Source organism: Melospiza melodia, chromosome 9 (assembly GCF_035770615.1).
Source record: "Melospiza melodia melodia isolate bMelMel2 chromosome 9, bMelMel2.pri, whole genome shotgun sequence".
In the NCBI taxonomy this organism is placed as follows: Eukaryota; Metazoa; Chordata; class Aves; order Passeriformes; family Passerellidae; genus Melospiza; species Melospiza melodia.
In genome coordinates this window covers 36,058,445-36,072,724 of record NC_086202.1, presented here as the reverse complement: position 1 = coordinate 36,072,724, position 14,280 = coordinate 36,058,445, and the positions used below count along the sequence as shown (strand labels likewise).

General features: G+C 51.2%; 1 protein-coding gene across 3 annotated transcripts in view; it reads left to right on the top strand.

Moving 5' to 3' along the window:
• UNC5B (unc-5 netrin receptor B) overlaps positions 1-14,280 on the top strand; it is a 59,883-nt gene that overhangs the window by 31,264 nt on the left and 14,339 nt on the right. For all 3 annotated transcript variants that reach the window (XM_063164252.1, XM_063164250.1, XM_063164251.1), the window contains exons 2-3: positions 7,756-7,977; positions 13,487-13,630. In XM_063164252.1, coding sequence (XP_063020322.1) covers positions 7,756-7,977; positions 13,487-13,630 — 366 coding nt within the window. The remainder of the gene's footprint in view (positions 1-7,755; positions 7,978-13,486; positions 13,631-14,280) is intronic.

The window sequence follows — 14,280 nt, the reverse complement described above, 5'->3', positions numbered from 1 at the left end:
TACCCAGGCTGGGGAGGAATGCTCTCTAATTATCAAGTTTGCCTGTCGCCGGGCAGGAGGGACAGGAGGGACTTGTAAGCTGCTGGGAAATGCCTGTCTGTCCGTCCCTCTCGGGCTGGGTGGGCTCTGGGATGGAGGGATGGGGCTGGATGGTGCCAGGTTTGGCACGAAGGGGCTGGAAGAGGGCAGCCAGTGGAGGAAAAGGAGCGAGTTGTCAGGCAGAGATGCTTGGGGGAAAGGTTAAGTGGTTCTTTCCAGGTTTAGTTGTTAATAAGAGTGGTGAGCATGGAGAAGCCAGATGCAGACTGCAGCTGCTTTTCCTGGCTGGTGGGAGCAGGAGGGGATGGGCTGCAGCTTTTGGAGGGGCACAGAGGTAGAACAACACCTTCTGCACACCCCTGGGCACAGCAGCACCCTGGGGGCTGGGTTTCTGTGCAGCCCCTGCAGAATTACCAAGCTTGGGGACACGAGGGTGGTTACCCCACAAGCACAGCATCCCTGTGACCGTGCTCACAGGGGTCTGAGGATGAGGGAAGAGATGAGGATCTGACTCCATGTTTCAGAAGGCTGATTTATTATTTTATGATATATATTACATTAAAACTATACTAAAAGAATAGAAGAAAGGATTTCATCAGAAGGCTAGCTAAGAAGAGAAAAGAAAGAATGATAAAGGCTTGTGTCTCGGACAGAGAGTCTGAGCCAGCTGTCTGTGATTGGCCATTAATTAGAAACAACCACATGAGACCAATCACAGATGCACCTGTTGCATTCCACAGCAGCAGATAATCATTGTGTACATTTTGTTCCTGAGGCCTCCCAGCTTCTCAGGAGGAAGAATCCTAAGGAAAGGGTTTTCCATAAAAGATGTCTGTGACACATCCTCATGGGTTTTTCAGCTCAAATTCCAGCCTGGAGGTGGGGTAGACTCATGGGATGTTTTGGGTTGGAAGAGACCTTTAGGGATTGTGGTTTTCCAGCCCTCACCATGGGCAGGGACACCTTCCACCATCCCAGGCTGCTCCAAGCCCATCCAGCCTGGCCTGACACTTCCAGGGATCCAGGGGCAGCCACAGCTTCTCCAGCCAACCTGTTCCACCACCCTCACAAGGAAGAGCAACTTCCAGAAATTTCCTTCCTTTGACTTTGAACCGGAATGAACCCGGGTGCTGGGTGCCACAGGTTTTCCTGAAGGTTCCACACTCAGCTCTGTGGCTTGTGCTGGCAGCTTGGGGCTGTCCCCTCCCGGGAGGGAGAGGTTAATGAGCCACACTGAGTTAATGAGGCCGGGGCTTACATCAGCCAGCTGCAGCCCTGGGGACCTGTTACATTCCCTGCATCTCACAGTCAGCACTTCCCAGCCTGTGCCTGAGCAGTCCCAGGCTGCTGCAGGCACAGGGGTTTGTGGGATCTGTGTGAGGAGGCAGCAGGGAGAGAGCTGGATGTGGGTGCCTTCAGATCTCCCTAAGCTGTGCTCAGTTCCAGCCTGCATCTTGGGTTGTCCTCTGTTGGAATTCAGCACATCCCTCTGGCTCTCCTGGAGTGCCAAGAGCCCTGCCAGGGGGCTCAGAGACCCTGGCACAGACACCTGTGACTTTGATTATGACCCATGGAGCAGATTACCAACCGTATATGAAGATCTGAAAGCCATGACAAATTAAGTAGAATGATAGTGAATTTATCACGGAGTGGAAAAGTAGATTTTTGGGGTTTTTGGTATGGGGATTCAGGGGGCAAGGTGGAGGGATCTGGGTGTGTCCAGCCTTTCTCCTTCTCCTTCCTGGCCTTCATCTTCTGCTGTGATGGTGGCACTTTTGGATTGGTTTAGAGTAGAAGCTCAGTGTCTAACATAGGTGATGGGTATTGGGAAGGTATGGTAAATAATGTACACGTAGTTTTTAGTATAAAAAGATAATACTGCCCTGAGGGCAGGCAGAGTGCCTGGACTGTCGTGCTGAGCAGACCTCGGCAGGGCAGGAGAAAGAATTTTACAGATAAGGAACAATAAACAACCTTGAGACCGAGAAATGAAGAGCTCTGACTCCTTCTGCAACTGCTGGGCTGGGAAAAGAGACTTTCTGAAATATCTCGGGGTCACTGTGAGCAGCCAGAGTCCTGAGAGTCCTCCTTTCTCCCTGTTGTGTCTCCAGTGGGATGTGACCCCTGAGAAGGGACTGTGGCTTGGTGTGGCACTGCTCCACCTCATGGAGACGTTGCCTTTGAAGGTGGCACCTGCTCCTGGCACCTCCTCAGAGAGGGGGCTGAATGTTTGGGGCCCCCTGTGTGTGTGGGAGGCAGAGCAAGGGTGAGGAGGGGGTGCTTGGGGAAGAGAGGATGGTGTGTGGGGGAGGAAGATGCTCAGGCTGCTTTTAGGAGGGGAAGTTTGAGGGGGTGTCACCACTTTGGGACAGAAAGCTGTCCCAGTGGCAGCCCATGGGAACAGGACAGGCCTGGACTGGCGATGGCAGCTCCCCTTGAGCTCAGGGATGGGCTGGCATGTGGCAGGGATGCCCTGAGTGAGGCAGGTGTTCTGGAATGGCAGGCAGCCATGCCATGGCTCCAGTGTCACAATGTGCTGGAGTTGAAATGGCAACAGCACTAATCTCTAAATGAGCCTGTTCTCATTCTCCCTGGAGGCAAGGGAGGGGGGATTTGGGGAGGGGGGCAGCCCCCTCCAGCCTTCCAGACACCTCCTGGAGCCCAGCTGGTGGCTGGAGCATCCCCTCCATCCCTGTCTCAGGAGCCAGAGCCATTCCCATCCCTGCTGGAGGATTGGGAAGGCACATGACTCCTCCTGTGGCGCTGCAGATAAGCTGTCATGTATTTTTTCATCTCTCCAGGAGGATTTTAACCCACCTGGCAGGTTTAACTCTTCCCTGCCAGGCCTTCCCAGGAGCCCTGAGGCACTCAGGGATGTGGGGAGGTGGGGGCAGAAGGGGTTAAGCATCCACAGCCGCCGAGATTTAGCTGGAGAAACACAGGCATCCCAGCCTAATCCCTGCATCCTTCCATCCTTGCCTGCCTGCCTGGGACCGGCAGGAGGGAGGGGTGGCCCTGGGTGATGGGCAGCCACTAATGCTCCTGTAATCTTCCAAATATTTGGAGGGATAACAATTGCAGGAGAGAGGATTTTAACGCTTTCCTGGGGAGGTTTGCTTGGCCATTGCTGCAGGGGGAGTTGGTTCCCGGGCTTGCCATCCTCAGTGGCACATGTTTGGGGTGATGGAGGGGGGGTTAAGGCTGGATCCCACCCCGGTGCTGCTCCTTTTAGGGGGTCGAGGTGGGTTTGGGGTCGTGGTTCTTGACAAAGTTGCAAAGGCTGGCGGCAAACATCTGCAAATCACCCCCAGGGAACAGATGCTGCAGATAATCCAGCTCAGCCCCTGCAGATTAAAATGTGTGATGAGGGATGGGGAGAGGAAAAGAAGCGCCTGTTCCCCTCCTCCCTTTTCCTCTCCTTGCTCCTACTGCAGGCTTCAGGATTTGGTCCCGTGGGTTGAGCTGGGAGCTGCCCCCTCTTTTTTGTCTCTGCCTGCCCACAAAGAGCTCCAGGCACCCCAGAACACCGTGCCCCAAAGTCGTGTGAGATTGTGGGATGGTGACAGCCTGGGATTTCCAAAAAAAGCCCCCAGAAGAGATCTGGGAAGCAGGCACCCACCTCCAGCAGGAAGGAGGGAAGCCAGCAGATGGGAACCCCCTGCAGACGTCTGCCAGGGAGATGATTACAGGCAGCGGAGCGCGCTCTCAAATATTTATTAGTTTGTCACTGCTGGGAGTTTTATTGCTGGTGTGATTGCAGGGCGGGAAATCCCGGCTGTGCAGGGCTCCTTTCCTGCTTTCCCATGCAAAAACATCTCTCCTGCCTGCTGCTCCTGCGGGTCACTGGGCCGCGGTGTCACCCGGGTGGCACCGGAGCCGCGGTGGCCTCTGCGGGCGCTGCAGTTGCACCGCTGGGAAAGTGCCTTTTTCTGGGGTTTGCACTTGTTGCTGGGCGCTCAGGGCTCATGGCAGCAGCAGTTGTTCCGCACAAGCAGCGTGTTCCTCCCCCCGGTGTGGATTTTTGGGGGCCCCCATGAGTGCCGGCAGAGGCAGAGGTTTCCCATGCGGCGGGTGGCAGCGGGGATGAAAGGCTGCCGTGATGGCTTGTGATAAATGTGCCCAGCATGCTTCTCCTCCCTTTTCTCATCCACAGTCCCCCTTGTTACCATGCCTTAATTCTTCCCCAGCGTGTTTAAATAGCAGTGAGCGTTTCATGCTGGAGGAAAACGCCCTGCCCAGCTGCAAATGCTTTTTTCCCAGCTAATTTCTGAATGGAAAAATCACCCTCCCCCTTGATTTGCTCCCATCCATGAGTCTGGGGAATCTGTGGGCTTGGGGCTCCATGGCATGGCCCCAGCTGTGAGTCTGCCATGAAGAACCCATCATCCTTTCCTCCTGTTAGAGCTGTTTTTTTGGCCTCACATCTTTCTTGGCCAGAAACAAGAGATCCCTCAGTTGTCGTGAGTTTGCAGGATTTTAACCTTCCCAACGTGCTCCTGGCTTAAAAGGTTCAGGTGTTTTGGGTTCAAACCTCAAACCCAGCAGGTTTTTGTAGCCACTAAAAGGAGATGTTGGATCTGGCTGGTGACACCATCCTGTTCCACCTTCATGCCCAAAGTCACTGTGCACAAGTGGAGAAGAACCTTAAAGACTCAGCATATATTTGGGCAGAGCCCCTCTTGGAGCAGGGTCTGGATGGGATTTTTGGTACCACCAGGAGTGTTTTTTTCCCTGCTAATGTCCTGAATGGAAAAATCACCCTCCCCCTTGATTTGCTCCCATCCATGAGTCTGGGGAATCTGTGGGCTTGGGGCTCCATGGCATGGCCCCAGTTGGGAGTCTGCCATGAAGAACCCATCATCTTTTCCTCCTGTCTCCTGTTAGAGCTGCTATTTTGGCCCCAGATCTTTCCTGGAGAGAAATAAAAGATCTCTCAGTTGTCGTGAGTGTGCAGGATTTTAACCTTCCCAACATGGTCCTGGCTTAAAACGTTCAGGTGTTTTGGGTTCAAATCTCAAACCCAGCAGGTTTTTGTAGCCACTAAAAGGAGATGTTGGATCTGGCTGGTGACACCATCCTGTTCCACCTTCCAGTCTCTGTGCCCACCCCACCTTCTTCCCCAAAGTCATTGTGCCCACATGGAGAAGAACCTTAAAGACTCAGCATTAATTTGGGCAGAGCCCCTCTTGGAGCAGGGTCTGGATGGGACTTTTGGTGCCACCAGGAGTGCCTCAGCCCCAAGCATTGCTCTGGGGGCCCAGGTGGCTCCTCTGCAGCCTTCACCCTTCCCGTGCAGACGATCCCAGTGAGTCACAAATCCGGATTTCCATCCCCATCCGGCCGTGACTCATCCCCTCCCAGCTCCCTGCTCCTCTTGGATGACCTGAAGTCTTGTTCAGCATCACCAGAGTGGTGATGAGGTGGGAGAAAACATATCCTTGCTGCTGGCTGTTGGAGAAGGATCTCTCCTCCTGGCCTGTGGGTTTGGATCAGGGCCATGAGCACTTTGGGGTGTCACCTCCATAGGGGAAGATCCTCCCAAAAACTGGCTCTTGAGGATACCTGTGCCCATTCCCAGCTGCCAAGCCCAGGTCTGACTTTGCCACAGGGATGCAGGGAGCCTCATGTCAGGGAGGTTTGCACACAGGCCTGTGAGTGAAGTTTTGTTGGCTGCCTCTGCTGCCAGTTCGATTATCTCCTGCCAGCCCCCTTTGCCAGGGAATTTAGAGCCATGGCATCAAAGCGGTTTTTGAAATTAACCAAAAAAAAACAACACACAAACAACAGAACAACAACTCAGCGGATGAAAAATTGATTGGCAGATTAAAAAAGGGATGCTTGCTGCTGTGACAGGTGAAAGGCTGCCCAGCAGGAGCAGTGGCCTGAGGTGCTCACAGGGATTTTGTTCCCAAGATTGTGTCAGGAGGGGGGTCACACACCTTGGCATTCCCTGTCTCCCTGCCTGCCATGGGGCCTGGGAAAATCACAGGTCTGCAAATGAGATGGGGAAGGAAATAACCAGCAGCAGAGAGGTGGGGAAGAGCCAGAGAGAGAGAGAGAAATTAGCCCAGAGTTTAATTCATTGTTTCCAAAAGAGCAGTTAATGGATTATGACAAATGTCCTACCGCTCTCCCTTAGTGCTGTGTTAAATGGAAATGGAAAGTCAATTTTCCTAAATGGATTTTAAACGACTGACCTCGTGCCTTTTTTTTTTTTTTTTCCCCTCACTGATTTTTGCTCAGGAGGAAGCCTGGTCATCTTGTTCTCTTGGTGCATCTGATTATGGTTTTTTTCTCTTCCTCCACCTCCTCCTCCTCACAGCTTGGGATTCTGCTTCTCTCCATGCAGCACCACTGCTTGCCAAGGGTGATGGAGGGAGTGGGCTCCTTTCTTCTTCCTGCCAGCTCTGGAGATGTTATCGTGGGGCTGGGGATATTTACTGTTCTCCTGCACGCTGCAGTGCCTGGAGTTGAGAATCACAGCTCTGGCTGGGGGAAGAGAGGAGGAGGAAAAGCTCATAACTCCTTTGAGTGTAAAGAAAAGCCTCGAGATGTGACCTGACTGCTAGTGAGATTCCCAGGAACAACAGGTTAAGCAGCAGCATCCCTGTGCACCTGTGTGGGGGTTTCTATTACTCCTGTGGTATTTGGGGTTGATCTTAATGGGCTGGGAACAGGTCTCCTGCAGATGATGCTCAGCTTCAGTCAGAGCATCTTCCAAGCTGCTGCTGGGAATGAGGCACCCTGGAGCTCCCACTCCTAAGGGATAACATTCCTTAAGCACAAGAGTACAAGATTTTTCTTGGCCTGGCCTGAGCAGACACGACCTCCAGTTGTTTTTGCATTTAGATGGCTTTTGAAAGCAAACAAGCAGGGATATGGAGCTCCCCAGGGCACAGCTCCACGTTTTCTGGGATACTGGGAATCCTGGTGGCACCTTTGGGTGATGTTCTCTGGAGGTGCCTGTGCTGGAAGCCATTGCTCCCCTGTTGGGTGATGCTGACATCCAGGTGCTGGCAGGGGGTGAGATCCCAAATGCAGCTCCAGTGAAGGTGTGGATGGCTCAGATTTGTGCTGGGAATATGGTCAGCATTCCCAGGACAAGCCCTGCCAGCATTTTGCTCGGAGCATGCCCATGCATTGCTCAGGGCTGTGAGGAGGAGGTGTGGGCTGGGGGACACCAGCCCCTTTGGAGCCTCTCTGTGTCCCTGTCACCATCCATAGACCTGGGTTTGTTTTGCTTTTCCCTTGCAGTGTCCTCTAGTGAGATCACCCAGCTTTGGGCCGGGAGTGTAGATGGGGGCCCAGTACCCAGGTGAAACAGGATTGATCCCGCAGCTCTGGGTTGCTTTCAGAATCACTGGGTTGGAAGAGACCTCCGAGACCGAGTCCAACCCAGCCCCAACACCTCAGCTAAACCATGGCACCCAATGCCACATCCAGCCTTTGTTAAACACGTCCAGGGATGGTGACTCCACCCTGGGCAGACAATTCCAGTACTTTATCACCCTTTTATCAATTATCCCTAATATCCAATCTGTATTTCCCTTGGTGCAGCTTGAGTCTGTGCCCTCCGGTTCTGCCAGCTGCTGCTTTGCCATTTTTGCTTTCCCGGCCCTCCTCGTGCACTGTAGCCCCCCGTGTGTGTGCAGGGCAGGGAGGGAGCAGCGTGGAGGAGGACCTGGGGCGGCTGCTGAGCTCCGTGTGTGCCAACAGGGCTGGAGTACAGCGAAGTGCTGCCCGAGTCGTTCCCGTCGGCGCCGGCCGAGACGCTGCCGCACTTCCTGCGCGAGCCGCAGGACGCCTACATCGTCAAGAACAAGCCCGTGGAGCTCGTGTGCCGCGCCAACCCCGCCACGCAGATCTACTTCAAGTGCAACGGCGAGTGGGTCAACCAGAACGACCACGTCACCAAGGAGAGCCTGGACGAGGTCACCGGTGAGCAAAGCCACCCTCTGCCCTCCTTGTCCCGCTGCTTTCCAAGCTCTTTCCCCTCTTGGCACATCCACGCTTGTTGAATTTGCAGGTGACACCAATGAGAGGAGGAATGAGTGACTCTGACTCCATGTTCTGAGAAGGCTAATTGATCATTTTAAGATACTATACTATATAAAAGAAATCCTCCAGGCAGGCCATTGGTGAAAGCACCGTTCACAGACTTTCCCAGAAAAATCCTGGGAAGCTGTGGAGAAGCTGTGGTCTTGTATTTGCGGGATTCCCAGATGAATGTGACTCCATGTTCTTAGAAGGCTAATTTATTATTTTATGATACTCTAGCTTATAAAAAATACTATTCTAAATAATGCACAAAGGATATAGACAGAAGGCTACAAGGAATGATAATGAAAACTTGTGACTCTTTCCAGAGTTTTGACACAGCTGGATGGTGGTTGGTCATTAAGTCAAAGCAATTCACATGAAACCAACAAAACAATCACCAGTTGGTAAACAATGTCCAAACACATTCCACGTGTGAGCATAACACAGGAGAAGCAAATGAGATAAGAATTGTTTCCCTTTTTCTCTGAGGCTTTTCAGCTTCCCAGGAGAAAAATCCTGGGCCAAGGGATTTTTTAGAAAATATGACTGTGACATGAGAGGTTTTGACTTTAAAACCACTCAGGTCTTAGATCCACCACTGTTCCTATAAGAACTGTAGATTTCTAATAATAAAGAGTCTTTTCATGCCTTCTGGATAATAAAATCAATACTAATCATGACCTGATTGGGAACCTACTACCACACCCCTTCCACAATCAGGCCTGGGGAAGTCACCCTGCCTGTTTTCACTCCTACCCTTGTGCAGGACTTGGGGTTCTTACAAGGGATTTTGAAGGCAGCATGTTTAAATCTGATTAAAAAGAAAAAAAAAAAAAAAGGGGCTGCTTTTGTACAAAATGCCTAATCAACATGTAGGAGTCATTGCCAGGAGGGGTGGCAAAGGCTGGCAGCTTATGCAGGTTCGCAGAGGGATTAAGTGTTTAATGGGTAATGAGAGCAATTGCAGGTAGGATTTGAAATGCCTGTTGATGGCAAATGAGCTCTTTTCTGCCTCAGAGGAGAAATCAGCCTCTGGCTGCCTGGAAAGGGGTGAGAAGGTGGTTTAGGCATTTTAGGGGGATGTTACTCCATGGGGTTGGGCTCTGCAGAGCTGCTCAGTCCATGCCTTGAAACATCCTGGCATGAGAACAAGATATGTGGCGCTGGATATATCATGTAAAGAAGGATATTTGCTAAAATTGGGATGCTTTAGCTCAGCACCCACCTTTTCTGTGCCAGTTTTGGTACCTGGGGCTGCTCAGGAGTAGAGGAAAGCAGTTACATTTCCACTGTAAGATCTGCCCTCTGCTAATCCCTGCACATGTGGCATCCTGAGGGCTTTGAATCAAGGCAGCCTTTTGAACTGCAGTGGTGCTAGGCTTAGAGGAGAGACTTCACCAGCCTGGAGGAGCCACCAGTATTTTGACGGAATCTCCTCTTGTCCCTGTGTTTTTTCCCACCTTGCCCTTCCCTGGTGTCTCTTGCTCTCCACCCTGTAGCAGCCGTGAGCCGGTCTGTGCTGGGGTGCATCCCTGAGCCTGCTCTGGAAAGGGAAGATCCTTTCTTTCCTTTCCTCTGCAGCTTTTTGAGCCTCTCCTCCTCAAGCTGCTTTAGCCATTCATGGGGTGTTTTTGCTCTAGAGGAAAAATATGATGCCCAGACAGGCTGTTCCTTTGCTTCTCTGGAGGCTGACAGGAGCAGGGGACACTGCTTCTCTTTTTTTGGGTACATCTCCACCTCCCAGCTCTTGCAGAGGCCAGATTTGAAACCCTCGCCCCCGTGAGGCACAGTCAGTGCTGGTCAGTGACCGAGCAGCCTTTGCCAAGGGGTTTTTCATTTATTTATAACATCTGGCCACACTGGGTGCAGCCAAAGGTCTGTGTGCCCCACACGTGGCACTGGAGGATGCTCAGGGGAAGATCACAGAACCAGGGCAAGGAGGGAGCAGTGGAGCTGCCCTGTCACCCTGCCAGCTTTCCAGCACTCACCACCAGGCACTCCCAGCTCTGGTGGCAACATCTGAGCAGTGTGGTCCAGCTCTGGGTGTGATTCCCCCCTTGTTAATTTTTCTAGTTGTCTTTTCCTCTAAGTTTCCCACAGTGTGGCAGTCATATTTTCTGAAAAAAATCCCTTGGCCCAGGATTTTCTCCTGAGAAGCTGAGAAGCCTCAGAGAAAAGGGAAAACAAATTCTTATCTCATTTGCTTCTCCTGTGTTGTGCTCACATGTGGAATGTGTTTGGAGATTGTTTAATCCAACAGATGGCTGTTAGGACTCATTTCTCTGGAGCATCCTGTGGGATGCCTTAGTGATGTGCAGTGTGGAAAGAAACACCCTATTTCATAGACTTATGGAATGGTTTGGGTTGCAAGAGACCTGAAAGATGATCTAGTCCAACCCCCTGCCATGGGCAAGGACACTCTCCACTAGCCCAGGTCATTCCAAGCTCCATCCAGCCTGGCCTGGAGCACTCCCAGGGATGAGGCATCCACCTGTTGCTGTGGGAATTCACTTGCTTTGGTCCAGCATCTCCCTCTCAGCTTCCAGCCTGCTGTGCGCCCACGGTCTGGGGAGGAAGCAGCACACACCAACCTCCTTCATCCAGGCTTCAAAGGTGGCATTGCTGCTGTCAGGGAGTGAACCAGCAGTGCCTGCAGGTGATGTGGTGCATGCTAAAAGCTGCTGCTGTGGGCATCTCTGCCTGGCAGCCTCCCTAAGGAAAAGGGAGCTGGAACCAAAGTGGTTGAAGGTGGTAAAAAATCTGCATTTGCAGTGCCTGACATTGTTGGGGAAAGCTGCTGGAAAAGGCACAGAGGAGAGCTGGGCACAAAGGCACGGGTTAACATGGCTAGTTTTTAACTGTCCTTGCTTAAAAGCTTGGAAAAAGGGACCTTTAAGAAGAAGAAGGGAAAAAAAAAAAAGGGAACTTTTAAGATGACGTGTCTTGAATGAGCCTGGCTCAGTAATGCTCTGACTGCGTCTGATCCAAAACATTTCATGCGGAAGAAAGCAAAAATAGGCCAAGTCAGAGAGGATCATTCAGCTGGCTGAGGAGAGCTGGGCGGGGAGGGCAGCTCTGTTTGGGTGCCTGGGAGCCCTTAGGAAGTGACTCCTGTGTGCCACAAGCTCTGGCTTCAATTTTGGGAACAGAAGTTGGGCATTTGCAGGATGCTTCCCACCTTTCCAGGGCGCTCATCCCTTCCCAAGATGGATTGGAGCCATATCTGCGTTCTGAATCCTTTTAAAATCCCAAAACTGCTTGGCCCAAAAACCTTTGCTTTTGGGGTTTTCTTGTTGTGGTTCTTTCTTTTTTTTTTTTTTTTTTTTTTTGTTCCTCCTGAATAGTGACAAAATAAATTGTATTTCCTTGTCAGCTCTTCTGCAGGAAGGTGGCAGGGAGACAGTAATTGCTCCTCACAGCACTGGGAGTGAGCTGTAACAAAATTACAGCTGGGGAGCGTGTGGCTCTCGATCACTGAAATTGAGGCCTTTTTAAAATAGAAACTGAAAAAAAAATATGGGCAGGTATTGCTTAAAATAAGGAAAATAAAGCCCAAGTCCCTCCTGCCCTTGGTGGTGATCATTGGTGCTCCTGCAGTGCAGGGGAACATGTCCTGGTTGTGGTGGTGTCACCTTTGCCATGGGCAGGCTGATTTCTTCGAGGTTTTATTTGTCTTGTTATATTTGTATTTGTCTTGTTATATTTGTATTTGTCTTGTTATATTTGTATTTGGCACAGACAGGGGAGGTTTCTCCCCGCAACAAAGCATCCTTCAAACCCTGGTGGGTGGGAAGGGGTGCTTGGATGTTGGGATATCGGGAAGATGTGGGAGGGAGCTGGTGGAGGAGGGTGATGCCCTGAGAAATGGTGAAGAGATTCTGGTCCTGGGGGGAAAAAAGAGGCACTTCCACGTGATCCATGGCCCTGGCTTCATCCCAAACCATCCTTCAGAGGTAACAGTCATCCTGGTTTGTGAAGTGCCAAGCCCAGAGGAGAAGGCTCCAACCCTCTGGCCTCCAGCTTTGCACATGATTGAGAGACACAATGCGCTGCTGTACAACTCTAGATTCTAGAGAAAATGTGGGAATTCCACTACTAATATCCACAACAGTGGATATTAGGTGCAAACTTCAGAAATTTAAAGGGCCTGATGTAAGAAACCTAGAAAAATCAGTGCATGAGGCATGGAGAGTAAATAGTGATAGAGAGGAAGCATATAAGCAGGATATGAAGAAATTTATGGCAGTAGTAAGGGCAGAGAAAGGAGTAGGAAGACAAAATTGGTGCAACCAGGGAGGTCCATCCGGACTGGGCAAAGATCAATGTGCATTGTGTACAGAGTTTGGGCACTGGAAAAATGAATGTCTCAAATGGAAGAGGGACAAGGGAAGAAGGATGGTGTCAAAGAGGATTGAAGGGGACCGGGAGATCCTACCCCAGAGAATCCCCTGGTTATAACAATGGGACTGGGGGAAGAAGGAAAGAGGGTGAGATTTTTAGTTGATACACAATCAACATACTCAGTATTGAATAAAACCCTGGTGCCCATAGGAAAGTGTTGGAACTCAGCACATCCCTCTGGGTGTCCAGAGTTGCTGGGACCCCTGTCGGGGGGCTCAGAGACCTTGGCACACAGCCCAGAACACCTGTGAGTTTGATTGTGACCCATGGAGCAAATTACCAACCTGAAAGCCACAGAACTTTAAATAGTGTAATAATAAGGTTATCACTAGGTGAAAAGGTAGATTTTGGGATTTTTAAAATAGGGGTTTTGGGGACAAGATGGAGGGACTTGGGCGTGTCCAGCCTTTCTTCTTCTTCTTCTCTACCTTCATCTTCTTCTGCTGTGATGTTGGCACTTTGGGATTGGTTTAGAATAGAAGTCTAACATAGGTGATAGGTATTGGAAGTAATTGTAAACATGTTATACATAGTTTGTAGTATAAATAGATAACACCACCCGGGGGGCAGGCAGAGTGCCTCTGTCTGTCCTGCTGAATGGACCTCGGCTGGACAGGAGAAAAATTTTTATAGATAAGATACAACAAACAACTCTGAGACTGAAAACTGAAGAACTCCAACTCATTCTTTGAACACACGGGCTGAAACAGAGCCTTTTCACATATCTCAGGGCTGCAATAAACGGCAAACTCCCGAGAGGAAAGGATTATATTATGGTACAAGGAGCCACTGGCCAATCTGAAAAGGCTTATTTTTGTAAACCCCTTTGGGAAACAATGGGGCAATCACAAATTTTTTTTATCTGCCCAATCCTCCAATGGCTCTTTTGGGAAGAGATTTATTAGAGCAACTACAAGCGACTATTATCTTTAAGAATGGAGGGATTACTGTGGGGTGCTGCCTCAGTTTCCCCGCTCCTGGATGCCGTGTCTCTGTCCCCCTGCAGGGCTGCTGGTGCGGGAGGTGCAGATCGAGGTGTCCCGGCAGCAGGTGGAGGAGCTCTTTGGCCTGGAGGATTACTGGTGCCAGTGCGTGGCCTGGAGCTCGGCCGGCACCACCAAGAGCCGCCGGGCCTACGTCCGCATTGCCTGTAAGTGCTGCCCCAGGCCTCAGGGCTGGGCTTCCGTGTTCCTCACATCCTGGGCTGCCCCAGTGTGTAATTCTGGGCTTCTCATGAGGGGGTGGACACTGGTGCCAGTGCGTGGCCTGGAGCTCGGCCGGCACCACCAGGAGCCGCCGGGCCTACGTCCGCATTGCCTGTAAGTGCTGCCCCAGGCCTCAGGGCTGGGCTTCCGTGTTCCTCACATCCTGGGCTGCCCCAGTGTGTAATTCTGGGCTTCTCATGAGGGGGTGGTGAGGTCTCTGCACAGAGCAGGGAGACAAAACAATTGCTGCTCTAGCTGGGCACCAAGGACAAATGATCCAAATCTTAGGCCCAAGAGCACAAACAATGTGGGTTGAAGAGAGAAAAACAAGAAGAATGGGACTTCATAGGCTAAAGATGTAATTGGACAATTAACTCCAATATGCAAATAGAGCAGAACTGATAAAAGTGACCCCCGTGCATTTTGTGGCCATTTTGGTTCATCTTGGCTTCAGCCCTGACTGGGCTCTTGTGCTGCCCAAGGTAGATATACTGAGGGCTCCTGATAAATCCCTGCTTTATTCTTTAACTCCATTTAGTCTCTGTTCTAGGCCAGCCTTACAAGGCATCACTCCCATCTGCAAATGTCCTCCACT